The sequence below is a fragment of the Vidua macroura genome, chromosome 12, assembly GCF_024509145.1.
Source record: "Vidua macroura isolate BioBank_ID:100142 chromosome 12, ASM2450914v1, whole genome shotgun sequence".
Taxonomy (NCBI): domain Eukaryota; kingdom Metazoa; phylum Chordata; class Aves; order Passeriformes; family Viduidae; genus Vidua; species Vidua macroura.
This window is the reverse complement of record NC_071582.1, coordinates 4204728-4231669: the sequence shown is the minus strand read 5'-3', so window position 1 is coordinate 4231669 and position 26942 is coordinate 4204728. Positions and strand designations below refer to the sequence as shown.

At 46.0% G+C, this 26942-nt stretch overlaps 2 protein-coding genes, 2 long non-coding RNA genes and 3 other non-coding genes across 8 annotated transcripts in view; 6 read left to right on the top strand and 1 right to left on the bottom strand.

The window, feature by feature from the left end:
• RAB8B (RAB8B, member RAS oncogene family) overlaps window positions 1-1906 on the top strand; it is a 29461-nt gene extending 27555 nt beyond the window's left edge. For both annotated transcript variants that reach the window (XR_008438984.1, XM_053988241.1), the window contains one exon: window positions 1716-1906. The gene's annotated coding sequence lies outside the window, so the exon portion shown is untranslated. The remainder of the gene's footprint in view (window positions 1-1715) is intronic.
• Window positions 1907-8791: 6885 nt separating this feature from the next.
• Window positions 8792-12539, top strand: LOC128813639 (uncharacterized). Its single transcript, XR_008439115.1, has 2 exons — window positions 8792-8969; window positions 12209-12539. It is a non-coding gene; the product is annotated as an uncharacterized LOC128813639 (long non-coding RNA).
• On the top strand, window positions 10300-10371 carry TRNAG-UCC (transfer RNA glycine (anticodon UCC)). The gene has a single exon. It is a non-coding gene; the product is annotated as a tRNA-Gly (tRNA).
• Window positions 12540-15312: 2773 nt separating the features above from the next.
• On the top strand, window positions 15313-15384 carry TRNAM-CAU (transfer RNA methionine (anticodon CAU)). Its single transcript has one exon. It is a non-coding gene; the product is annotated as a tRNA-Met (tRNA).
• An 80-nt stretch (window positions 15385-15464) lies between these two features.
• TRNAI-AAU (transfer RNA isoleucine (anticodon AAU)) lies at window positions 15465-15538 on the top strand. Its single transcript has one exon. It is a non-coding gene; the product is annotated as a tRNA-Ile (tRNA).
• Window positions 15539-18202: 2664 nt separating this feature from the next.
• The window catches only part of LOC128813638 (SH2 domain-containing adapter protein F-like), a 34787-nt gene continuing 26047 nt past the window's right edge, over window positions 18203-26942 (bottom strand). The window contains exon 4 of the mRNA XM_053988929.1: window positions 18203-18475. Within this exon, the coding sequence (XP_053844904.1) occupies window positions 18315-18475 (161 nt within the window). The 3' untranslated portion in view covers window positions 18203-18314. The remainder of the gene's footprint in view (window positions 18476-26942) is intronic.
• On the top strand, window positions 19040-20948 carry LOC128813640 (uncharacterized). The gene is made up of 2 exons (XR_008439116.1): window positions 19040-19195; window positions 20654-20948. It is a non-coding gene; the product is annotated as an uncharacterized LOC128813640 (long non-coding RNA).

The following is a 26942-nucleotide window of genomic DNA, read 5'->3' as shown; positions in this document are numbered from 1 at the left end:
CAACTGGTACAAAAATTAGCAAACCTAAGGAAAGAAGGGTTTTATCTACCCAAGACAAAAGCAAATTAATAGTTGAGACATCTTAAGAAATAAGTGGGAAACTCAGGGATGACAGATAGCTTCTAAAGTGTGTTTTCTATGTGTTCCCTTCATCAGCTGTGTTTAGCTGAAAGGATAGATTGTCTCCACTCTTAGCAACACAAAGCTAGAGTTCCATCCTTGCTACACCTTAGTATTTCTTGATTCTGGTTTGCTTTGTTGTGCTTGTTTTCAGACTTCTGGCAGACAAATTTGCTGCTTTAGGACCAGCTGTTTAAGCATTATCTTGCATATCCCCTAGATGTGAATTGGGTTTAGATGCTCAGCAGTTAAGTCCTCACAGTAGTTAGTGACATTTTAAGTACATTTGCATTCTGCATTTGTTAAAAGGAAATAGCAGACATACCTACACTACATAAAAATGGTGATTTATTACAACTTCTGTCTGGATCTATTTTTGGTTGCAGACTAGCAATTATGATACAAATACTGCCCACTTGTAGATGAGAGACAAGTTGTTGGTACACATGTAGAATGGATCCACTTTTTAGAATGTGGTAAATTACCTTTTTCATAAATTATTCTTTTTCCGGCTTAGTTGACCAGTGTCTCTTAAGAATTATTGAACTATACCAAAGTCATCAATATAAAAAGATTTCATCATAATTTTCTTTAGAAGGATTCTCATCTTCAAGAGATGAGATACATAAATGAAGCTTTTATCTCACCATCTGGAGATTTAAAGAAAGGGCATGGCATGGAACGCAAAACATACTGAAAAGTTGTGCTCTTGTATGTGTTGTAGTTGCTTCAAAATTTTTTTTACTGTCTTCAGCAGAGCACATCAGCAGGAAGCTGCTGGTGTGAAGAAAAGCTGCATGAGTTCTGAGCACATAGTTGGTACTTACTGTTAGTTCAATTTGTAAAATAAAGTTGTAAGTTATGAGCAGGATATGAGCATTTTCCCCATCTGAGGAATTAACAGGTTTAATGAACTGTGGAAAGTGTAACTTAAACTGCACTACTGAATACAGTGTACTGCTTCCAGAGTGACCAAGAACTCTGGGAACATCACTAAGTGTTGAGAATTTCACCCTAGTTAACCTGAAATAGCTTCCTTGAGTAGGTGGCTGAGGTGCCTTACTGCAGTGGTGACCTTTTCTGCCTCTGCCACCCGTCCAGAGGCGTGTCCATGACACAGCTCTGACTGGTGACCCAGGGCCTCATGTTGGTACTGGGCTCTCAGATCCCTGGACTTGCTTCCAAACAGGTTTTGGTTTCTCAGGGAAATGCTACCATTGTGCTCATTGACCTTTCTGCCTTGGTTTATCACTTTTGTAGAACAGCATAAAGGGATGATGCTCCTGAGCCAGTTCCTTTGGGACAGGAGCTGGCAGGGCCCAGGGCTGACGCCCTTCTCCACTGCATCCTCTCTTTCAGTGCTGCCTCACGCACAGACTTATTTTTGTATGCAGTGGAAAAGTGCAGACTTCACTTACCCAACTCACTACAAGTGGAGTGCAAATTATATAACTTTCTTTTTTTTTAAGAAAAGGTGAATGTTTAATTTATTTTCATGCCGTATGCAAATCTGTACTGCTACCTTTACTTACCTTTTTTTTCTCTTTTTTTTTTTTTTTTCCCTTTTTTTTTTCTTTTTTTTTTTTCCCCTCCAGGCAACATAGGAACTAACTAGCTCTGGTCTGTATTGTAGATGAAGGACAGAATTTCTTCAACAAGACTGAACAACTTCTGTCCCTCTCTTAATGCTGCCAAATGCTTCTTCTGAGCTTCCTCACCCAAACTGCAATGACTTTGTAACCCTCATACTTGTGCACTGAACCAATAAAACACAGGCAAAAGGCAACCACACGTGTCTTGCGTACTGTTTATATGTAATTTTCCAGAATAGCACTGGTAGATGTACATGAAATTAGGAAATGGCTGAGCGGCTCCTTGTGCCAGCTGTGCGGAGGGATTGGCCTCTAAAACCAGGTCTTGATTAATTAATTGAGTTAATGTGCTGTTTAGGGGGCTTTGTTACTCTGCCACTGCTTCGTTTGCTTGAAGGGAGGGCAGGGACAAGCCCAGTGCTGCACGAGGGTGGCCAGGAGCCCTTTCCCTTCCTTATGTCCCTCGTAGGAGCGGCGAGATCCCTGCCCGCCCCGCTGAGGGGACCGGCGGCGAGACACTCCTGCCTTTTCCCGGTGAGGGGACCGGCGGCGAGACACCCCCTGCCCATGCCAGTGAGGGGACCGGTTGCGAGACACCCCTGCCTTGTCCTGGTGAGGGGATCAGTGGTGAGATCCCCCTGCCCGTCCCGGTGAGGGGACCGGCGACGAGACACCCCTGCCCATCCCGGTGAGGGGATCGCCGGTGAGACCCCGTCCCGCCCCGCAGCGGAACCAGCGCAGCCCTCGGGCCGCCCGTGCCTCTCGCAGAGTGAGACGGGCGTGGCTGCGGCCGGTGCCGGCGGCAGCCGCACGCCCAGGGCAGGCGCGGCGGGAGAGAGGCGGCCCCGCCCGGGACATAGGCCGCGGGGGCCGCGCCGACACGGAGCGGAGGCTGGGGATGGGGATGAGGCTGGGGATGGGGATGGGGATGGGGATGGGGACGGGGACGGCTCCGAGATGCGTTTTCTGACGTGGCGAAGGCACCTCCAGCCCGGCCCGATCTCTCCTCCGCGGTAATATAAAAGTTAGGAATAGTAATTTAAAATTTTAACTCTGTTAGTTAACCCTTGAACTTTCTTTCATAGGGAGGGCTATCTTTTGGAAAGAGAATTTAAAACGAAGTTTATATTTAATTTATCTCTGAGGCTATAATTTCAACGTGCCCCATTTTTTAGGGTAAGACACCCTAAGAATTTAGAGTGGTGTGGTTTGCTGGAGACCTGTTCTTTGTTATTTATTAAATACACATGGAAAGCAAAGAACAAAAGAGGAAACTGATGAAAATTGTCTGGGCCACCTCTTTCGCTCTTTGAGTTTTTGTGTAGCAATTCCGAAAGGAAAAGCCCTCCTCGATAGTCCTCCAGAGGGCACATGACCTCGGGTTGAGGAAAAGGTCACTACGGTTTTGTTCAATATATCCTTCAACAAAATCATAGAGGAATAATACTATAAAACATAGTAACTATTTTTCTTTTGTCTATATTTTTCTAGTGGATAAATTCCTGGGATATTTTATAAGACCTATGCAATCTGTACAGGAGTAGTTGAAGTTTAATTCTTTAAAAATAGCTTAGAAATGGTCTGTGCTGGCAAAGTGAACTGGTGAACATAAATTCATGGGATCATGGTGCCTGTGCAAATATGAGGTTATTAATCATTATTAAATATGATTATTAGTTTAAGAAAAGGGGCTGCTATTTGAATTTATCAGTGAAAAATGAGATGCATCCAAAATAGCTCAATTTTTATTCATAAGTTTTGACAGCTGTCTGTGTTACTAACTAATAGAAGCCTCTTCAGTAAGCTTTTGTTGCCATTGCTTAAAAACCATTTGGTGTTCCTGGGAAGATACTTGGGTCAATAGTATGTAGCTATTAAATATATATGTTTTATATATAAATGTTTTCATATACTAAAGACTATAGGTACCTAGCTTGGTAGAAAAATAATCCTTGAGTATAGTACTTGACTTTCATTCCTTGTTCCATAGTAGGTGTTCTGGCATTCATGCCACAATTTTATTTTCCAATATTTTCACATTTATTTTTGCTATTGTTTCCAAACTTGACTGTATGGTGTTGAGAGGAAGTAAAAGAAGTGACAACTTTTCTGACTTTCTCATGTGTGAGTCACTAGATTGGTGCCATTTCACTTCTCTTGAATCACAAACTATCTTACATATTCCTTTTAGCAACAGATGTTAGTTGTTTTTAAAAGAAAACAATTGGTCTTCTGAGTTATTTGAAACTTTTGTGGGTTTTTTTTCTGAGACTATGCAATATAGATGTTCTGAGTGAATCAAACATATATTAATGAAAATGTGCAAAATTTTAAAGTTCTGTTCTTTTCAATTGTTAGCAGCTTCCAGTTTTACATGTTTTACTGATCTAACAAGAGACCAGACTTGACAAAAATACACATTTTAAATGTAGAATTGTTTGAGGGTCTTTAAGTATCTGCAGCTAATGTGAATTATGATTCACCTACTACTTCAGTTGAGGCATAGTGGTTTTCATCCACTGGCAGCTGCTCTGCATTTCTGTGTGTCCTGAGATCCGAAAAGAACAGAGTTAACAGTGGCTCATTTATATCTCTTGCTGTAGTTCTGGGATATAACAGAAACCACTTTGTGCAGTTTCATGTAACATGCTTAAAGTTATTTGGGGAACTGTTGTTTCATAATTTCACATAGAAAAGGTATGTCACACAATTCATGTGCTGACTGACAGGTGCAAGTGATGGATATTATTTCCAAGTTTAACCACTAAATTTTCTGTTTAGCTATCAGAAATAGAGAGGCTTCCAAAACCATATTTTGCAAAATGGATTGGACACCTTTTTGTTGTGAGAATGGCAAAGTAGAACTTCACATTCACAGGAATGCTTGTTATTAATAAAATTACTTATTTTGAGAAGTCCTAATATTGGGATTGACTTGCTGGCCAGCAGTTTTTTCTCAGTGAGAAATGATGTTATAAAAATATATCTGCCATATTGTGGTAGGAAACATTTTACCATTGGACAAGGTGCAGTGAGTTAGGTTCACTATGGAACAACTTTATCAGTTTGAGAATGTCAGAAAAATTAATCCACAAACACCAGAGGTTTATGTCCAAAAAGGAGACAGAGGAGTCCTGTAACTTTACTTGAATAAAGGGAGAGGTCATGGGGCATTCCCCATGGGGTCTTTCATAATTTTCAGAGGATGCAGCCTCCTTTTTGTCCTAATTTCCTGGCCACATTTTCCCTCTCTCTTTCCCCACTGGCTGAGGTACTTGAGAGGTACAGTGTCCCCAAAATGTCTAATACTTAAACCCCCCCTTCTAATGTATACTCCCCCTCCCCATTTTTCTTTTTCCTCGTGTCTCTGTTCTTTTTCTCTAAATCCAGAGATTTAGCACAGTCTTGAGTGAGTAACAGTGTGTGTCAATTAGTGGAATTTATGGTGCCTCCACTGCTTCTTTCACATCTCTGTATCTGGCCTTATCTACCATCAGGCCCACAGTTTGTTTATAAAGACACCTCCTTCTCACTCCTTTCAATCCCTCCTCTTCTTATTTTCTCAAGAATTCTCTTTATAAACCTTATTTATCACTGACTTAACTTTCTGTTCCTGGGTCCTTTTTGGTTTTGCAATTATTTGCAGTGACATCATTTTCTGTCCTTTTGTAGCCATTTCTGGATCTGTAGGTATGAATACTACCTGCATCCCTTTGATCACATATTGAATAAGTTGCACTAAGCAAGGGATCATACATGGTAAAAAGAAGAGAGTTGCTACAGCACATAAGAGGAAAAAAAGCATTCCTTTAATCCACCATGAAAACATATCCCATTTCCTTCCTTTCCACGTTTGGACTGATACGTGAGCTAACTTATTCCCTTTCTTATTCCCTAACTTTCTTACTCCCTTGGTTATTTGTTTTACCACTTTTCCATTGTCATCTATTTGCAAATGGCACTTTGAGTAATTTAATTTGTCCCACACTCTCCCTTCGTTTGCTAATAGATAATCTAATACCATCTTGATGTTGAAATATTGCATTCCTCATCTGAATGCATTGGCCAGCAAGATGGTCAAGGGCTGTAGCTGGCTGGTTGGTTATTATTTCAAAGACAGCTTGTAACCTAATTTAAATTATAAATGGGTTCTCTGGCACCTGATATTAATTCATTAGGACTCCATGTGGCTGGTCCATGGTGTTGTATAATTTGCTCAGGTGGTCAGTCATCTTGTCACCCCTTTTGGGTGCTCTCTCCAGCGAGGGCTGCATCAATTGACCAATTTTCTCTAATTAGATCATCATATATCTTGATTCCTAACTGATTTCCCTGAAGGTGTGATAGCAGTCCAATATACCCTACATAACATATCCCTGACCACTTTGGAGGTAACCTGTGATAGGCATGTTGGCCACAAATCCAGTAATGCCCAACCTTCCAGGCATGTATTGTCCTTAATTACCTCTGGGAGAATGTGCAAACTACCTCAACGTTCTCCCAAGGGATTCTTTGGCGATATCTCAGGGTTGTCATCCCTTTTTCTAGGACCCCTTCCTGGCTTTAACTGTGCACTGGCCCCTTCTGTGTAGGAGCAAATGTTGGACCTTGCATTACTGGAAGTGGTATGCAACATTTCCTTTGTTAGTTCCTGAAGGAGAATGGCCGTGTTTTTTCATTGCAAGGAAAAACATGTAGCCCCACTGTTGGAGGTGCAGATAAGAAGCTGCCTAGTGGAGGTCAAGGGAGGAACCACTTTCTTCTCCTGGCATATTTGGTGTGGAAGCACTTGCCTCAGTTTGTACAGTGATGGAGTTGGTCTTCATCTTTGGAAAGTGGTCTCCTGATAGATTCAATTTGGCATGTGGTATCCACATGTCAGAGGTGGCCTTGAAATTCTCGTAGCGCACATCTTTCAAACAAGGTAAGCAGCTACCCTGAGGCTTAGTGTGCATCTGGTCTAGTGCCCTGGGCAAGTAATGCCCAGTGATGGTCACCTTTTGTATGGGGTCAGTCCCCAGATGTTTTGTATTTTGGGGGAGGGATAGAGAATGCTATTTCTTTTGAGTTGGGTTTATAGTTCCTCTCTTTGGGAAAGAAAGCAAGTTTGGATGCACACATTGGGTACTCTTACTGAGTATAAAGGCTTTTCCCAATAGGCAGCTCTCTGGATTAGAGCTGCTGAGCTGTCAAGTGCGAATGGAAACGCCAAACTGCTGAGCATTTTGTCCTGGTAGTTTTAGTGTGTGAGCATTCCCTGGTGCTGATCCATTTGGATCCTGACTCTGTGAGACAGAAGGCTTAAGGTACCTAGACCTGAGAAAGAGAGTGCCGATAGCAGGATGTATGCTGGTAGTTTGATGGGTGCAGTTGAAGTTGTAGGCAGCAAGAGCTTTCTCAGCTGACTTCTTTGTGAGCTCTGGTTTTGAGAGATGTTTTCAAGCTTGTGGCCAGACACTGTGAGAGTGAAAAGATTTGTTAGGGCAAAGGAGTTCCTGTTGTCTTTTAAATGTGGTGCAGAGAAGGGTTTGCACTTTGAAGTGGAAGATCAGCGAAAGCTTTTGGTCCTGAGTGGATGATTTGAGAGCCAGAGACTTTTGCCACTTACTCTGCACTCAGGGTGGTTTCGAGCTGGGCTCAGTGCATTTCCTTCTTTTGCGAGTTGACACCACCATCGTGTGGTTGTTTCCATGAGCGCTGACAGTGCCCAGGAAAAATCCAAGCGCTTTTCTGGCCCAGCCCCATTTGTATGGGAGCAGTTTGTGGAAGAGCTCTGCTGTGGATCCTGGCTCTTGGTGACTGACAGAATGTCATGTTGCATGTACCGGTGAAAGAAGAGGAATCATTTAATTGTTAGCTGTGCGCAGCTTATAGGTTGCAAAAGAAAAGGCAATTCCAGCACAGCACCTTTCTTTTAGAATATTTTCTTGTGTGATCAGCTGCTGAACATGTAACTCACACCCACTGAACTACATCCAGCTCCGTAGAGATGTGTGCTTTCCCTGAAGTTCCATGTGCCATCTTATCCTCTCACTCTCGCACATCGCAAACCCCTTCCAAAAGTCTAGCAGGTATTCCCAAAGGAAACATCCGACAACAAAAAGCCAGTGCTAGCCTTCATCTTCCCTTTGCAATCTCTAAGTTAAATAAAACACACTAGTGATTTGCACTTGCCTTATATAGCATCATCACATTCTTTCAAGGTGGCAGCGTCCATTGCTAAAGTGAAGCATTTCCAGCTCCAGTTCAGACTGAGAAATGTGCCAGGAGACAAAGCATTTGCTGACCTTCCCTCTTCCCTGTGAAACCTGATTTTCACAACACAATCACTTTCAAACACCTTCATTGTTGCCTAATTGAAGTATCTGTATCTGCCAGAGAAGGAAGTGTCAGGACTAAAGGCTTTACTAAACTACCCTCTTTTCCTAGCAGCCTCTAAAGTGCACACAGCGTGCTGGGACTATGCACCTTCCTTCTCACATGTACAAATCAGACATTTCTGGGTCAGTTCTAGACACAAATGTGAGGGGCAAACTGTCTAGCACTGGGCTTTGGGCATTGAAACTGCCAAAGCTGGGCTTTGCAGAGAGCTTGGGGGGTGGCATGGCCCTGGCTCTCTCCCAGAGAGGGCTGGCTTGGCAGTGGGGCTCAGTGTCACCTGGCACAGGGAGCTGCAGCATGTGGGTAATGAATCCCTGCTGGCCTCCTTCCCCAGGGAGTCACCCCAGGAGCAGCCATGATGCCAAGTGCACACCTAAGCACTTGGAACAGGTGTTACACACCACGGCTGTGGCAGGGACGAGGTCAGGCATGGGCACAGAAGGGGCCATGGCACTGTCTGCACGCTGTCCCTGCTGCTTCTCCTCCAGCTGCCGGGGAGGAGGGGCAGGAGCTCCCAGCCACCTGCTCCTGCAGCCAAGGGGCCACTGGGACACTGAGGGCTTGTGGAAGTGAGGGGCCATTGTGACACAGCAGGGCTGCACAGAACCCACGGTGTGTTGTGACACTGTGGGACCCAGGAGACCCTTGTGATGCTGTGGAACTTCACAGAACTCAGGCACTGTGATACCATGGAAACTCAGGGAACCCTGGAGACCATGGGAAAGCTACGGAACCTGACAGAAGCCTGAAGAGCACTGTGACTCTATGGAACCTGGTGGAACCCAGGGCCCTAGTGACACTGTGGGGCCTTTTGGGACCAGGGAGACCCTGATGGGAGTCCACATGATCATTAATCCTAGCAGGAACCTGCTCCAGGTGAGCTCCTCTCTCCAGACTTCCACAGGTCCTGCCAGGATCCTGCTCCAGTACTGGCCTGCCACAGGCTCATGGCTTCCTTTGGGAATGGTTCTGCTCCAGGATGGCATCCTCTACCCTCTTCCCCTGCTACCAGGCATGGCCCACGGGATGCTGTGGAGCAGCAGGCACAGCTTCCCCCACAAGGCCCTGTGCATCATGGGCATACAGGTCTTCCTCAATTCCCTGCAGGCAGCTCAGTCCTCAGTTTCCCAGAGTGTGCTTGACTCAAAGACCTGGAACCATTCTTTCTCCTAATCTGTTTGCTGCTGTGACCATTTATAGGGAGATCCAGGATCAGGGCCAAGCAGGTATTCCCACGGGACATTGTATTGGCTAGTGGTGGCTGGGTGTTGGGACTGGAGGTGATACGGAATGCTGCAGGGTGCTCTCTGTGGGAAGAGGTGCTGCTCTGTGGGCTGCAGTGTGCTGCACACAGATGGTTCCATCTCCATGTCAGACTTCTGAGCTATCAGCAGTTTGTGGCCTCCATGAAAACATAATGCAGAGAGGGTAGACAATGCCAGACAGAGAGTGGAGGAAAGAAGGGTCAGGAAGAGCAGAGAGAAAATTCATAATGCCATGCTGCTTTGGTTACAAGAATGTTGAGTGAAGCAGACAAGCTGATCCTGGATAAGACCAAGGAAAGGTTGTGTTTAATGTTTGTTTGGGTTTTTCTTGTTACTCATTATGTGAACATTAATTTCCCCAAGTTGTGTCTGCTTTGCCAACAATAGTATTTGCAAAGCCATGTTCCAGTGTTTATTTTGTCCTGGAAGAATTCTCATCTTATTTTCTATCCTTCTCATTCATGGAAGATGGAGCAGGAGTGAGCAATTGGGTGAGCAGTTGACTGTGCTTATTGCATCACAGGCATGGCCTCACAAATGCACCTACACTGGCACAGTGTGTGTGTGGAGTGATGCTGTTACCAGCGTCCCCCAAAGCACCACCAGCACTCACACAAACAAGGGGGACTGTCTGATGCTTTTCTTCTCTGGCTGCTCAGGACTGGAGATTGGTGCTGGACACCCAGATCCATCTCTCCTGGACACACACCATAGGTCTGTCCTGATCTGTCCAGGGTCCTGCTCCAAGCCTGGACACTCCCTGGTGCTGATCTTCTGTAGTCGGTGTCTAGGCCAGCTTGAGTTTCCCAGCCAATATCTTACCCACAGAAACACCCATACTCTGTGGCAGCTTATAGGAGTGCACATAGAAAGAACCAGCCTGTGCCTGGAGCTAGATGGAATGTGAAGTGCAGGAGCAGGCACCCTATCCTGGTACAGGGGCGTTGGTGGTATAGTGGTGAGCATAGCTGCCTTCCAAGCAGTTGACCCGGGTTCGATTCCCGGCCAACGCAAAGTGAGTTTTGTTGTCTCACCTGCTCCCAAATGGCAGCACAGAGGCCACGAGCTGTGTCGTGCCTCTGCAACCCCGGATGACGAACCACAGCGCCGGCCCTCTACTCCCCGCCGTGACACACCCTGTTTTGATGGGCAGGTTTCTTCTCGTGCCTGGTTCTTCCCAGTACCCTTTCCAGGGATTCAGATGAGGGTGATGATAAATGTTCATACAGCATCAGCTCCTGGGGCCCTGGAGGACATTGCTTTCACCAGTGCATTTTTCCTGCTGAGGTGGCTCGGAGCTGGGCTCCTCACTGTTGGTATAGGAGCCAGATGAGAGGGATTTTCAGGGTTGCTGCTGCAGCTGGTTGCACCTGGCAAGAGATGCATGCTGCTGTGGCACAGTAATGATGAAGACTGACAATGCTCAGGTGGGGACCAAGGCATGAACGCACTTCATGAGGCCAGTTATGCAACTTGGGGCTAGAGTGGGAGGAGGCCTGTTCTTTATAAAATGTCTCGGTGTAACATTAGGGTGAAATTGCTCTCCATCCTCCACCTTTTCCACCTCTGCAGTGCCAGCTGATCAAATGGTTTGTCATTCCCCTTCAGAGGGGATGCTGGTACATACAATGCCTGTGTTCATAACACACAGTCATTACATATATAGGACTCTTTCTTGAATACAAACTGTGGTACATGTGGGAACTTCATTTGGAGTGACCTGGTAAACAGTCATGACTGCATGTCTCAGACACCCTATGTAACCAACCCATATGTAGGGTTGCTGTTCTTATTGGGGCTGCTTGCAACTTAGATACTCCCTCACTTTCCTAGAGACCAAGGTGAGGCTCACCAGCCTGTAGTTCTCTGGGGCCTCTTACACTTTTCAAAGACAGGAGTCTTTTGCCTTATTTTAGTCCTCAGGCATCTCTCTCAGTCACCATGATCATTCAAAATATTGAAAATGGCCTGACAATGACATCAGCCCGTGCTGTCAGTACACATGGGCTCATGGGCAGGTTCATGGACAGGGGGATTGGAACTAGATAATCTTTAAGGTCCCTTCCAACCCAAACCATTCCATGCTTCTCTAATTCTTAGATTCTATAAGTTATGTATGTTTGTTATTCCCTGGTCTGATCTTCTTTCACCAAGAAAGTGATCTCCTTTCACCAAGGATGCACCATCCTTACCCCAGAGTCCCTCTGATCTCTCGGGCCTGGGATTCCTGAAGCTTGGTTTGCTAGTGAAGACCAAGGCAAAGGAGTCATTCAGTGTATCAACCTTTTCCATTTCCTGCACCATCAAGTCCTCCAGCTCATTCACCAATGAGCTGTGTGTGCCTTTTGTCACGTGGGTACTTACAGAAAGCCCCCTTGTTGTCTTTGACATCCCTGACCAGATGCAATTCCATTTCAGCTTTGGCTATCATAAGTGCATTTCTGCATGCTCAGATTGAGCATGAAGATTTGAAAAATAAGAATTCTTAATTAGCTTATGCACTTTTGTCCTGTAAACTGCTAGCCAGATGCTTTAGGGAATATACCTCTGTGACCAGTCAAAACACTTCCACCCATACCCAGGTATGCACACACCCCATGCACTGCAGGAATCCTCCGAAGAGACAAGCAGAGGCCAGGAGCCCTGGAGGCTCAGGGAAGGATGATGGAGCAAAGGCTCACAGCTATTGCAAAAAAAAAAAAAAAAAAAAATCATCTCAATGTGAAAAGGAACTACAGGTGTTCTTTGTTTTATTTTGACAAAAGAGCAAAAACTAGAACAACCAGTTGCACTTATAGAAATGCAGAACTAGAGCAAGGCAGAACTAATTTTAGCATTATGCTCACATAGCTGGTTTATCTGTGAGGGTGGAAGCTTGCCAGGCCCAGCAGCATGACAGGCTGTATGGGTCGAGCACGTGTATGTCCAACCACACAGCTGCAGCCCCTGACCTGTCAGGTACACTTCTGCCTGCCTGAATCCTGAAAGTGGACCATTCCCCAAAAGAACTGGAGGCCTGGAGACAGCCCACACTGGACCAGATTTATCTTGAAGGACTACTGCCCCGAGAGGATGTACACTGGAGCAGGAGAAAAATGGGAGGAGGAATAAACAGCAAAGGCAAACTGTTATGAACTGACCACAACCCCCAACTGGGCATTAAAGGGAGGAGAGAAATGTTTCAGGAAAGAATCATAGAATCCTTTAGATTCCAAAGAACCTTTAACATCTTCAAGTCCATCCAGCACTGCCAAGATCACCAGTAAGTCATACCCCAAGTGTCAGATCCACACATCTTTTAAATCCCTCCAAGGATGCTGACTGCCCTGTGTAGCCTGTGCCAGTGCATGACAACCCTTTTAGTGAGGAACTTTCTGCTAATGTCCAATCTAAACCTCCCCTGGCAGGAGGCTTGAAGAAGAGCAACTTGAGGCCAGTTGCTCTTCTCCTGTTGCTTGATGATTGGGAGCAGAGCCTGACCCCCACCTGGATACAATATCACATCAGGGAGCTGTGGAGAGCAAGAAGGTCCCCCCTGAAGCCTCCTTTTCTCCAGGCTGAGCCTCCCTTGGTTGTTCCTGGGGCTCCAGACCCTTCCACAGCTTCGTTCCCTTCCCTGGACACGTCCCAGCTCCTCAATGTCTCTCTTGTCTTGAAGGGCCAAAAACTGACCCCAGGATTGGAGGTGTGGCCTCACCAGTGCCCAGTGCACAGGGCCACTCACTGTCCTGGTCCTCCTGGACACACTATGGCTGGTACAAACCAGGGACCATTGGTCTTCTTGCCTGCCTGGACACACCTGGGTTCATGTTCATCCGACAATCATCATTGTCAGCCAGCATCCCCAAGTCCTTCCCCTCCAGGCTCTTTCCAGCCACTGCCCCAGCCTGGATTGTTCCAGGGACTTGTGACATAAGCACAGGACCCAGCAATTCACTTTGTTGAGCCTCAAACTATTGGCCTTGGCCCATCAATCCACTATGTCCAGATCCCTCTGCAGAGTCTTCCTGCCCCCCACCAGATCCACACTCCTTCCAATTTCCTGCAAATTTACTGAAGGTGCACTCAACCCCCTTGTCCAGATCATCAACAAAAATACCATGAAATGGAACCCATGAAAAAAGGGAAGGTAGGGGGAAGGTGATGTAGTTTCGGTTTTGTTTTTTACCATCCAATCTATTTTGATTGGCAAGGAAGTAAGTTAATTTTTCCCCAAATCACTCTAGTTTGCCCGCACGGTAATCCGTCAATGATCTCCCTGTCTTTATGTTAACCCTTGAGATTTTTCATCTCATTTTCTCCCCCTGTCCTCCTGAGGAGCTGGAGTGAGAGAGAGCTGGGGCCAGGCCAGCAGACATTTATATCCACAGGAATGAGAGAATTTATACAAATGAGAGAATTCACACACCTCTCCTCCCTGCCCTGCGGCTCCTGCTACAGCTGCGGAGTTTCTGATAGATTTCATTCACGACTCTGGGATCTGCTCGTCCCAGCTGCCGCTCCGAGGTTCCTGCTGCGGCCCTGAACCTCTGTCAGGCCCGCCCGCCATCAGCACGTGAGGGAGCGGCGGCTGGGCCCGCGCCACAGCGCCCCCTGCAGGCGCGGGGGAATCACAGCACCCGCCCTGGCCTGCCCGGAGCCAGCAGCGCCCCTGACGGCCGTGCCCGGAACTGCAGCAAGGGGAAAGCGCCGCAGCCAGGAGAGGCTGGACTGGGATTGTGCTCGGTTTGGTGCCAGTGCCAGAGCTGGGGTTTGTTCGCCTTCTTACACACACACATACTAGTGAAGAACTGTTAATCCTTTCCCCATATCTTTGCCTGAAAGCTCCTTAATTTCAAAGTTATAATAATTGGGAGGGAAGAGGATCGTATTTTTTTCCATTTCAAGGAAGGTTCCCACCTTCCTTGACAGATACCTGTATTTCAAACCAAGAAAATGAAGGTGGCTTCTCCACCTTCATTAGCATCTGCAGTGGCCCAGTTCTTGGACCCAAAAGTGTCTCAGAGGTGAGAGGTCCCTTTCTTTGAGCATGGCCATGGTACACACCTCAGTACCCCCACGGGCAAGATACTGATGGTACAATGCAGGAACATCCCAATAGGGTCAACAACCTTTGGGAGATGGTCAGTCCAGGACCAAGAAAAGGAAAACGTTTAGCCAAAAAGGCTGCGTAACACCGATGTAGCAAAACACCAACCTTCCAGGGGTCCACTCCACTTCCTTGTGCCTGTTAGAAAGAGGCTGTGGGACTGAAGGGGGATGAAGTCACAGCCAGCAACCCCTCAGGGCAAAACATGCACCGTGCTGGGTAAGCATGTGAGTGAAATCCTCAGCTTCTCCTCAAAATGAGTCACATTGAAGTGCTGACAACACATCCTCTTTTTATGCCAGAGTCCTGCTGCCACAGGGCAGCTGTGAACACAGCAGTGCTGTCCAAGGCAGACACAAGGTGTGTGATGTGCTGAGTAGACCCAGTCCCAGGCTTTATGTTCTCATCTAGTTTTTTTTCCAAATTATATCTCCCACTGACAGCAATTTGGGAAATCATGCTCCCAAATTTGTGAGAAACTTGTGCAAAAATCCACCCACCTGGCTTCCTATATGTTCCCAATAAGATGCTTGCCTGTTTTCCTAAAATCTGATGGACAGGTGGTTGTATACCACAGGTGAATGGTGGTTCCTACCAGGCAAGGCAAAAAGCAGAAGATACCAGATGGGCTTTGTCTCTGTTCTGCTTTCAGCAGTGCAGCGGGGACTTAGCCTGTGGTTCCTGGGAGGAGGTCAAAGCTATAACAGCAAGCGGGGCACCACACTGCGTTCATTCGTTGTCCCCCGTTTTGGGACTAATGGGGTGTTCCTGTCACCCTGCACAGGCTATCAATGCTGCCAGGGTTGTAGGGCGGGGTGGAATTACAAATTATAATATGTGCTTGTGGAGACACCCCATAAGGGACAGCAGAGTGGCGCAGCGGAAGCGTGCTGGGCCCATAACCCAGAGGTCGATGGATCGAAACCATCCTCTGCTAGCGCTATTTTTAGTCCCTTTTCTCGGGCGGCGGAGCCGTCACCAGACCACCAGGTGGCAGCGCCAAAAGCTCAGCGGTGAGGCCGGTTAGCTCAGTTGGTTAGAGCGTGGTGCTAATAACGCCAAGGTCGCGGGTTCGATCCCCGTACGGGCCATTCTAGTTTTTTCCGGTCCTGCCTTTTTTGGCAATGATGGTTCAGGGAAATAGTCTGTAAGAAAACAGGGATCCTCCCTGTGCTGCTCAGCCCTGGCAGATGGTTCACTGGGAGAGCTTCTAGGTTCTCCCCGTGTTTTCCCTACTCCTCCTTTTGCAGATGTTCATTCCAGTTAAGGATAAACTTCAGTGGTGCTCGTGGCAGGTGCACTGTCTCCAGCAGCCCTCCAGACCTGGGACTTACCTCAGCTGTGCCATGGCTGGATTCAGGTGTGCAGCACTATCCATTGCACCTGCTGGTGCTGTGGAGGGGCTGAAGGTCAGACCTCAGCCAGCAAGGTTTATTGTGGCCAGCTGAGGACAGATAAGAATCAGCTGGGGTACAGATGGAGCTTTGGTGGGAAGTGCAGTCAGTTGTCATGACAGAAGGACTGTTGGGGTCCCTCCCCCTTGCGTCAGGATGCTGCCTAAGGTCACTCTGTGAGATTGAGAGCCCCAAGTTTATTGGGTGAATGTTTGCACATTCTGTGTTACCCTCCTAAAATCTTGAGAACTCTGAAGTCACTCAGGTAGTATAAATTCCACTTGACATCACACATCTCTGTGCAAATATTGACAGAGCTTAAATTAGTTTGATTTGCTTATCTGCTTTAACTGCTTTATAAGACAAATCTCATAAAATTATCTGTGGATTTTATAAGCCTCCTTGGCAATGCTACAGTCAACATTGCCCTTTTAAATGGTGAATAACTGTGAGAAACCAGGTTTGCACAGGAAGTGTATCAGTCAGTGTCCTGCCCATGCACCTGATGAAGCACCCTAAGAGTGACAAATGTTCATGTCCCCCCCTTTCAGCCACCAGCGAGGCTCAGTGTGTAACCCCAGGAGGCACAGACTGTGTCTGTAATCCCAGACTGGTAGATGGGCATTAGATGACACCCAGGCCATCATACCCTTATCCCTCTATTTTCCCACATTTATGGCTCTCCAAAACCACCTTGGTCCTTCCTTTTCCCCACTTTTCATTCCTCCCTTGAATGTCCCATAAGTCACAATCTGAAAATGCTCTTTCCTCGTATCCTGAAATTCCGAACAACAAAGGCTGTGTCCCAGACCCAACCTGCCACCACCTCAAACCTGTGCTGCCCTGACAGTCCCAAGCACACCCTGCAAACTGACATCAGGAACCTGGGCTGGCCACTTTTCTTTCACAGGGAAAAGGGCCGGCATTTGTGTTCAGGGGCCTGTGGCCCTGAGTGGGCGGCCGCCTCAAAAAAATCCAAACGGTGAAGGATGTGTCCCAGACCCATCCTTTGCCCCCGGTGAGGGACCAGATGTGACCTGCAGAGTGGCCCCATTCACCCTCTGGCTGGGAGCCACCTCTGAGCCCAACAAGAGCCCTGGGAGAAGCTGGGACAGGGAATCCCTGACATGGTGGAGGTTCCCAGGGCTACTCCACCTCTCCCTGCTTCATTCCAGGAGATAAGCTTTTAATCACATAACCTAATGCTGTCTCATGGGGTAGGAGGGTTCCCTGCAGCCCTGGCTGACCCTAACACCCTTCAAAAACACCCCACATCCTGCCCTGTCCCTTCCAGTGTCCCTGGAAACCTCAGGGGACCTACAGCCCCCAGGACATTGAGCTGAAGTGCCACAGATAGCCCCTGCCCCAAGGTGCTGCACCCCAGCCAAGCCCCAGCTCACTGCAGCTCCCAGCAGCACCTCCAGCTCTGCAGAGCCTGGAGAGAACAAAGCTGAGGTTATGAGAGGGGTTGAACATGTGGTGGGGGGTGACAGGGGCCAGGGAAATGGCTCCAAGAAGGGATGTCAGGGCTGGAGTTGGAGCTCAAGCATGGGATACAGCTCTGGGTTCTCAGGTGGGACCATTCTTGTGCATTGATATTCTAGAATATCAACCTTCTTCCTCGGGTGCCACGTCACTTCAGGGCTTGATCCCCTGGGACTGTATCAAGCAGATCCCCACAGAGGCCATCTGCTCTCCTGATGGTCAGCATTGTGACCATAACTTGTACCTGGCTACCTCCCCTCAGGCCTCTGAACTCCACCACCTCAGTTTTACCAAGGGGAGCAGCTGCACTTCATTAATTATTAGAGTAGGAGAAACCCAGACCTTGCAAATCTCATTTTAGCATTGAAGCAGGTAGATCTTGAGTTTAGGAATCACCATCTAACTGTCACAGAATGGAGGCATTTTCTCCTAATTAGGGACATGGAATTCATCAACAGCCCCTGAGCTCCCAGAGCCATGAGGAGGCACCCTACTGCCTGGAGACCCTCTGGAACCATGTGTGGTAATACCTGAGCTCCAAGAAACCCACTCACCTGTTTTAGGTACTTTTATGTGTCTTGCCCTAAGTGATGGAGCTGTTTCCTCCCTTATCTGGCACAACCTCCTTGTTTGACCTGGCTCCTGAGGCAAAGGGGGCTGTAATGCTTTGTAGATGAATAATCACATCAGCATCACTGGTAGGACTGAACATGGGATTTCCCATGTTTGGGAGAGATCAATCTGGTTTCAGATATAGCTGCTGGAATGCTGTAAACAGGTGCATGGTGAAACAGGGCAAGCCAAATGCAGGAGCATTTCCTAGCAGTCTGTGTGGCCAAAGGAAGTTTTGGAAATAAGAACCAACAGAGCTGTTGGTGCTGTATTACAAATCGTGTTTTTAGGTTAATACATACAACACAAGCAGCTTTAACAAGCACAATTTATATACACTGTCAAGGATCAAAATCCATCTGTTCCAAGGCCTTATTTAGGTACTGTTGCCTCCCCCACTGCTCTTCCCAGAGGTTCCTGCCTTCTGAACGCGGCTCGCGCTCGGCTGTCGCGGCATCCTCTGGGCCGATCCTTCTCGGCTGCTTCTTTCGGCCAGAATCTGTGACCCACCAACAGCAGAACTGGTTTTATTTCTCCCTGAATAAACAAATACATCCATTAGTTGTCACACCCCAACCCAAGCATCACCACAGCAGCTAGCCACAAGCATTCCCTTAGGAACCATGCAGGAGGCAATATTCCATTAGATTTCAGAAACATCTTCAGCATCCAGTGCAGAAAGCAAATTGGTGAATTCAGCCCAACAGGTATCAGTGTCACAGAAACCCAAAGAAGTTACAGTAGAAGCATTTTTAATTTTCATGAGGTTTAATCTACAAAGTAATCAGCCACTTTGTTCCAGTCATTGCACCACAGAGCAGCAGCATAGCAAACAGCACTGCTGGAACATCAAGAGTTTCCAACACCTCGAGCTGGGATAAGCGAAAGGATGTGCCAGTGTCCACTGGTGTCTGAGACTGCTGCCACACACACCTCTCTCCATATCACTTCTGTCGCCCAGTGAGCAGATTTGGACTTCCTATCATTTTTTTGGGTTTTCAGGAACTCTGACTGCTACACATGACTTCCAGATGTTCTTAGTGAGTTCATGAGGTGAGAGTTCCCCTCCTGGAGGCACAACTGATGGGCTCTAAGAGGCAGAGTGGGAGCAGGGAGCAGCATTGGATACAAAGGAAGAAACTGAGAGAGGCAAGGGACAACAGGGTGCTGTCAGAGGAGAGTGTGACAGACTCACTGTTGCTGACACAAATGTCAGGAAGGGATGAGGAACACTGACTTGTCCTGCCACTCCCTCAGGTGAGAAGTAGGACTCACTTTAGGAAAGAGAATAAAAGGAACATTATGTTCAAATTTTACTAAAGATGGCAACCTCCATGAAGCATCATAAAAAGGAATAACAGCAATGAGAAAACAAAACAGGAATACAGTGGGCTGTAGTTACACACATGCAATTGAAATGAAGAATGATATTTTGGCAACCATTCACAGTGCAACTTGCATAATATCAACAGCTGCTCTACATTCCATGGACATTATCTTGGGTCATCTGCGCTATGGACAGTCCACAGTTACTTACCAGACCATCCTGTCTCCTTGGAGCAGCTGTCTGGGAACAGGACTCACATCAATACTACCAGTTAACACCTTGATGCACCAGAAAGACAACCTAAGAACTTAGACAAACTAAGTAGGAGCAGGTGGCCATCATTAATCTGTAAAATTTGGGTGGCACAAAAATCCATTCACTTATCCCAGCCAAGTCAGGTGCTCTTGAAAAACCCTCTTCTTGTCAAGCACGGCAGTTTTGTGCCAGCAGTCACCCTCCCAGGTCAGCCAACCAGCCTTGCCAGCTGTACTGTAGCTCAGGCACTTTAAGCAGCTTCACTAAAGCAAGAGCTGCTCATGAAAACAAACACACTGCACAAAGGTAAGATGTGATCTCAGAGTATTTGAGAGAAAAAGTGGCAGGAATAAAAGCATTATTCACCATGATGCTTTTAGCAATCCTGGACACGTCCCCAATATCCTCCCCTTTCTCACATGCATCTGTCTGCTGAGAGGGCAGGTCCTGAACCCACCTACAACTCCAGCTGTGTGCACACACACACACTCAAGCACTACTGAAGTTGGACCCTCGATGTTCTAACCCGGCCAAAACAACTTGGGGAGAAAGAGTCATTTGACTGAAGAGAAGCTGGGCTCAAAGCATATGCCCTCCATCCCCCTAGCCTTGAAATCACAGTAAAACAAGCCAGTTAAACTGCATAAATACCCAGAATATTTTTGGAAGCAGCCTGTGCAGATTCATGTACCAGACAAGGACAGCTTCTGAAATGTGCAGGGACAGACATGGTTTGTGCTTCCCTCAGTTAGGGAATGTTATCTCCTATCAGAGATAACAGATTCAATTACCACAAAGCACAAAAGCAGCTCAACGACCATAAACTCTCTGTAATTCAAGTACTACAGAGGAACAAAGGGATTTCACTGATATTTTCCTTGGTGACTGTCATGGTTTGACACTAGCCAGATGCTAGACACCCACAAAAGCCATTCACTCAGGCAGAGTCCCTCACTTTTCTCTGAGAGCTCTATTGAGTCTGATTTTTCGAGTGTTTCTTTGGTAGGGTGGGGGGAAAGAATGAATTGTCACTCCAAGTTATAATTCAAACTTGTATCTCATTACTGTGCAACAAAATCACATGACAAATCTGGCATTTACAGTATTCCTCTAAATCTTTTTTCTTCTGTCAGGTCTTGCCTTGCAGAGCATAAAAAAGAGGGGGGGGAAAAGCTTGATAATCAGCCTGAAAAGACCTATTGAAAAAATTATGCAGCATTTAGCTCGATGTCTAGCAGAGAGGAAAGCTCAGAGCCTCAGGTAATCCTGCAAACCTCCTGCAGGAAAAGTGTGACAGGAGAGAGACCTCCATGGCCACCTACTCTTTTGGGACTAGAGCCACAGCAAGTTGGCAGCATTCCAGCCTAGACTTTTTGCAATTTATTCCTGGGATAAGGAAGAACAAATAAAAGCTGTTTGTCTGCTGAAGTAGAAAAGACAACTTCACTACCCATCACCTGTATTCTAAGAGGTTCAACATTTATTAATACCTCCTGGGAGAGGAAAGGTACAGGAACTTTTAACCAAGGTAATTTCAGCCATCCAAGAAAGCACAGTACAGCTGAGAAATTTTTTGTCAGTTCTAAAATTAACTGACATAATGATAATTTCTGTACCTGAAGATAATAGAGGTCTATAAATTGAAACTAGTTGGTTGCCTACAATACAGAAAAAAATTTCATTTTGGAATGTGAGGCTGGGGGCAAGGGAGAGGAACAGCAACAACTTCACATTAGGAATTCTCTGTGCACAGAACTTGTCCCATGTATTTACCGTGTCCATCATTACACAAAACATGAATCAAGGCCTCTCATTCAAAAGGCTTAAACTCTATTGTTTATGGTAGGAAAAGCTGGGGGGAGTGAGTGTTGCAGATTAAGATCCAGAAAGCAACCTAACTGCTTCTCAGGGACTGTAGGAAATCCTACTCATTGGAGTGGTATTGATGGAGTGCTGGAAAAACCCCGAGTATGAGCAACTAAGTAAGAAAACCATGATCAGGACTCTATTAGTCCTTTAATTAGTCCTATATAAGTCACCAATAGGTCATTCTACAGATCTTTTTTCAGGGAAGACATGCAGACCACAAAGTGTCTGGGAATATTTTCAGGTGCAAGGCACACATCGCCACCACTCAGACCCCACGGAGATATTTAATTTACAATTAAAGCATAATAGCCAGTATAACCCACAGGAAAATTCACTGTATGATGTATAAGCCCCAGATTAAATAAATGTAAGATAAATCCTTTGCATCTCCAAGGGGATTCCCTCTGCCACATCAGAGCTTTACACAGAATTCTCCTTGTCAGCATTATCCTTATCTCCTTAATACAGAAGTCTTCGCTACAAATCCCACATCAAGGTGAACCCTGAGATAAGTCAAGGCAGATGGCATGGCCAGCCAGCAGCACCCAAGAGTGCTGACAGTCACCACTCCAAAAGGCTGGTCACAGCTAAAGACAGACTGCACAAAGGGAAAAACAAGTGAGAAAAAGGGATAAACAAGGAAGGATAAAAAACACAAAGATGGCAAGCAGAACACACAAGAAGGACAAAGTTGGCAACAAGCTGTTGCCAACACTGAGAAATAGTTACAAAACAACTGAACAGCAACACTTACAATTCTGAGGCTTTGACTGTATCTAAGTATTTACATAGGAATAAAGTAGTTAAAAATGCAGGGGCAGAAAAGGACTTGTGATTGTCCACAGCATATTTTTCCACACAGACCATAAAAACTCACCATGTAAACCTCTGACAGAGCCCATGGCTGGTGATGAGCTCAGTGTTTTTTCCAACAGGCACTGGAATTTGTGAGAGTTTCCCTGGGCAGAAGCATTCTGACCCCTGCTATGTACAACTCCTTGCTTCCTGTGCCAATTAGTTCCTTGCAGCCCTAAAATCCACACACCAAGTGATAAGGCCCACAGAGGAGACACGTTTTGAAAAGCAAGCTCACGTTAACAACACATTCAGAAGAGAAATTAACTGGGGCAAAGCTTCGGGAAGTAATTTTATGGGAAGACACTCTTTCTGGGGAAGTGAGGAATGTGAAAAAAGAGGTTGGAGTGCAAAGAGTGAGAGAAGCATCAAAGACTATTCATCAGCCTAAAAAAAGAGCAGGGCATTGACATATGCATGTGTATAGAGGTAGAAAACTGCAGGGGAACCAGCAGGGACTTAAGGGTTGGCTGATGTAAACAGAAAGCACAAAGACAGTATGTGAGAAAATGAGATACTTAATTACACATATGTCTAGTCTAGGCCGAAATCAACACCACTGTCCTTAACAGAATCCTCCCCATCACACACAGAGAAAGGACACTCGGGAAATTCTATTTCAATCCAGCACTTTCCCTCCCAAATGAAATGCTGAGGGACCATTTTGAACGTAGCTCAAATTAAGCTGCCAGATGGATGCTCCAATACCCACACACAGCAATCTGCAGGCAGCTGTCATGGATTCAGTTACCAGCCAAAGAGAACATCATGGCTGTGCTCTCTGGGAACATACAGAACTACTAATTTCAGACTCCCTAATGCTTCATCAGCACAAAAGCTGAAATAACTACAGGCATCCCCCACCACCAACAGTGCTGATCAGAACTGCTGCATCAGCCTTATTTTAGCTGTTTTTTAAAGCCTCCCTGCACCATGATATGCTGGGAAGCCTAAGCCAGGATCTCATTACTGATACAAATGGAACAGAGCAGGCTTGGGTGAGACCAGGACTCCTTCAGCCACTTGTCTGCCTCCTGACAGGGGAGGGTGTGCAGGGGCTGAGCTGAAAGGCACAAAGCAGCTTGAGAAGCTTGCACAGGACAATTGCTGTTCTTGTCACAAGCAGAGCTTGGGCTGTAACCACACAAACAAGGTCCCAGCAATGCAGAAGAGACAACTCCCCCAGCAAATGCCTGGTCCTGCATGGAAGCTGCACCATCCTCTTCTTAAATGGAAGCAGCATCTTCCAACAAGAGATTGCAGAGCCAACAGCAGGCAGCACTTAGGTTTGTTCTCCCTCTTTACAGCAGTTCCTAAAGGGAAAGGAGGCAAGGCAAGGCAAACCCAACAGTCCTGCAGAACAGATCCAGCCCAGAGGCCACCCCCAGACACCCTACTAACACTTACCCAACTCCTGAAGGATGGACTTGGACTGTGCCCAGAATGAGAAAGCTCAGTAAAAGAGAAGTGATTCTTTTTCAAGTTGAAGGATGGTAAGTTTAGATCAGGTAGAAACTCTTCCCTGTGAGGGTGGTGAGGCCCTGGCACAGGGTGCCCAGAGAAGCTGTGGCTGCCTCATCCCTTGAAGTGTCCAAGGCCAGGCTGGATGGGGCTGGGAGCAACCTGGGACAGTGGACGGTGTCTCTGACCATGGCAGAGGGTTGGAATGAGATGAGCTTTAAGGTCCCTTCCAACCCCAACCACTCTCTGATTCTGTGATACTTACAAGGAGGACTGGACAAAATACATCCTTCACATTAACAGGATCTTACCAGCACTTCTTAAACTCACAGAAATGAAATCATGCACCTAAAGTTGTGATAAGCCCCTGCTGAGCTTAAATTCTGCCTAAAGCATTTTCTGAGCATTAGCTTTTCAATGACAATTTTATTCACAAAGGAATTAGCTGATGTCAGTGGGTGCTGTGTGACAGCAAACTCACCTGGGCTGGCAGAAACTAAAGAGAGAAGCTTTCATTCAAAGTGAGTTAGGGCTCTAATTTAACACAAGCTTACAGAAAATAAAAAAACCTGACACAGCTGGGAAGACCAAGCCTTCTGACAAGTTAGAGAAGTGCTGTCCATTGCAATTTGGTCAGGGATGAATGTGAAAAGAAAGAGGAGGCCCAAGTGCCTCTTAATCACCATTACCAAGCAACAGCTTGCAAAGAGGGCAAATCAAAGTTTAGCATTTAATGTTTGACCACATCTGCAGCAAAACTGTGGCTTGATGGGCAAAATCTTCCTGTTTCAGCAATTCCAGTGCATTAACTTGCACCAAGGACATATTTTAACTTTGGGAAATAAGGCAGCAATTGGCCAAACTGGCCACTGAAAGCCAAACTAATACCAGAAATATTTACCACAAGTGAAACATAAACTTTAAGAGATTTAGAGATTTTAGAGGAGCTAAGATTTTAGTTAGAGAGAGATAAGCCTTACTAGAGTTAATTAAAATAAAGGGATTCTGTAAGTAGGCCTTGATGAAGTTAAGAGTTAGTAGTTAACTAATAATTGATTGCTTGTCAACACAATGTTTAGTTAGCTGGGTTTGTAATGGAGAATATAGAAACTGACAAATAGCTTTTAGGAACATAAGACAATTGTGGGCCTCCTCTGTTCTGAAACCAATTGAAGACAAGGAATGGGAGTTCTACCAAGGTTCATTTGTCATATTTGCATTGAAAAGGTAGAAAGGTCAAAATGAGGAAGACTTCATTTACTTCCTCATTTTGGGACCCCTCCCCATGAAAGGGACCACCGACCCATTTCGAGGAACAAACTACACACGCTTAATAGTTTTTGAAATGATTAGCATAGGAAGTGAGGAATGGGATGTGCCAAAAGTATGAATATGTATTTGTATTTTGGATATTCAATTCTTGTGTGGATAAAAGGACTCTGTAATCATTTGAAAGGCAGGGTGTGTATTTGGGAGCTATCCCGCACACTGTCCAGCGTCGCAATAAACATACACTTTCTAACTTTAAAACTGTTAGAGAGTTTTTGTCCGTCACAGTTGGATATTGGTGCTAGATCAATATCCATATTTCTTTAATAAATCACAAGCAACACCATCTTTCCCTGAACCTCACTACACTTCCCCTTTGGTTCCAAGGGCTTGTCCCAGAGCAGTCCAGGATATTAACATATCAATTTTAAAGGGATACTACAAAGAGAAAAGCCTGGCTGGACACACTAGGACTGAAATCTGAGTCAGACCAGGAGATGCTCTACTAAAGATGCAGAATGAGCACCAAATTAAGCTCTCAAGACAACTACTAACTCCTGCAGTCTCAGCCTCTCTAAGATGCCTGCAGCAGGGTGGTAGAAGGCAACAATTAAGCACATACCAACTCTACCTTAGGGCTTCTGGCGTTCCCTCTGGAGAAATTTAATGCTGATTAAAAAACAAGTGGCCATTGGCCTGTCTCAAACCCTGAGCAAGCCCATTACTAGCTAAAATTAGTTCATAGCAGTAGCTCAGTGCTAGAAAAAAAAGTCTCACTTGTCTAGAAAGCACCCCTTAAAGAGCATACATGAGAACAAAAGTTGCTCCACATTACAGACTGACAGGAACAAAAACCTCAGCAACATTCCTTCACAGTTAAGAGTAGCCTGTAACAGATAGGGCAGCAACAGGGGAGCGAGAGCAAAATTTAACAGCATCCTTTGTTCAAAATCTCTGCTCTTTTGGGATATTTCCTCTTGATGTGGTACCAGAATAGCTCACTGCTTCGCACTTGACAAAAATCCAAGTGCTGCACCTCTCCCATTTTGTTTAGGAAAAAGCACTCAGACAGGTGTCTGTCCTCCTTTGCCCCTGTGCATACTCAGAGTCACTTCTCAGTCACATGTGAGGCTGTTCTCTTCAGCACAACCACCTCCTCTACAGGGAATTCTGAACCAGGAGCATCTCCTAAGAAAGGCAAATTTGTTCATGGTGAGTCCAAGGAGCCCTGGACATTTTATCCACACACTCTATTTGAGCTACAGCAAACTTCCTGAGTTCCCCTCAGCTGCTCAGAGAGGGGATTCACCTTGAGCTTTGCCATTATGAAGGCACCAGATTGTGGCATAACTCCTTTATCCCAAAAGTGACTGCTTTTCAAATTAATCCCACTCTCAACTTCACTTTCCACACGACTTGCAAGCACAGCCAAGAGAATAAACACACCAACCACCACCACTGCCCGTTTCTGACACAGTTTTAAGCACAAGAGAAATGAACTTTTCCACTGTGAATCCAGGCTTAGTGACAGCAGACTCATTTTAGTTACTTATTTTTAAACCTTTTGGAAGTAATCCACAGAGTTGGTGAGCCAAAAGTCACTTCAGGGAGTAAACAGAAATTTTATTAGAACTGGTTAGGAATAAAATAAAATTTTATATATATATACGGCACAAATTCAGAGCTATGGTTGTTACTGTTCACGGACATTAGGGTATTAAGGAGAGATAAATTCATTCAAAAGCAGTAACTGCTTTAGCTGACAGTCCCCCACAGCCTTCTACTTCATCTCCCCACACAAATGCCATCGCTGGAGGATGGAAACCGCTGGATGAGTGTTAGAAGCCACCACGCACATGGGGGCATAGAGTAAAGGAAGCAACACAGCTCTCCTCCTTTTCCAGGGACTCCTCATGGCCCGGAAACTTTAACTTTTTTTGAGTTATATACAAACAAAGCAGTACTGAG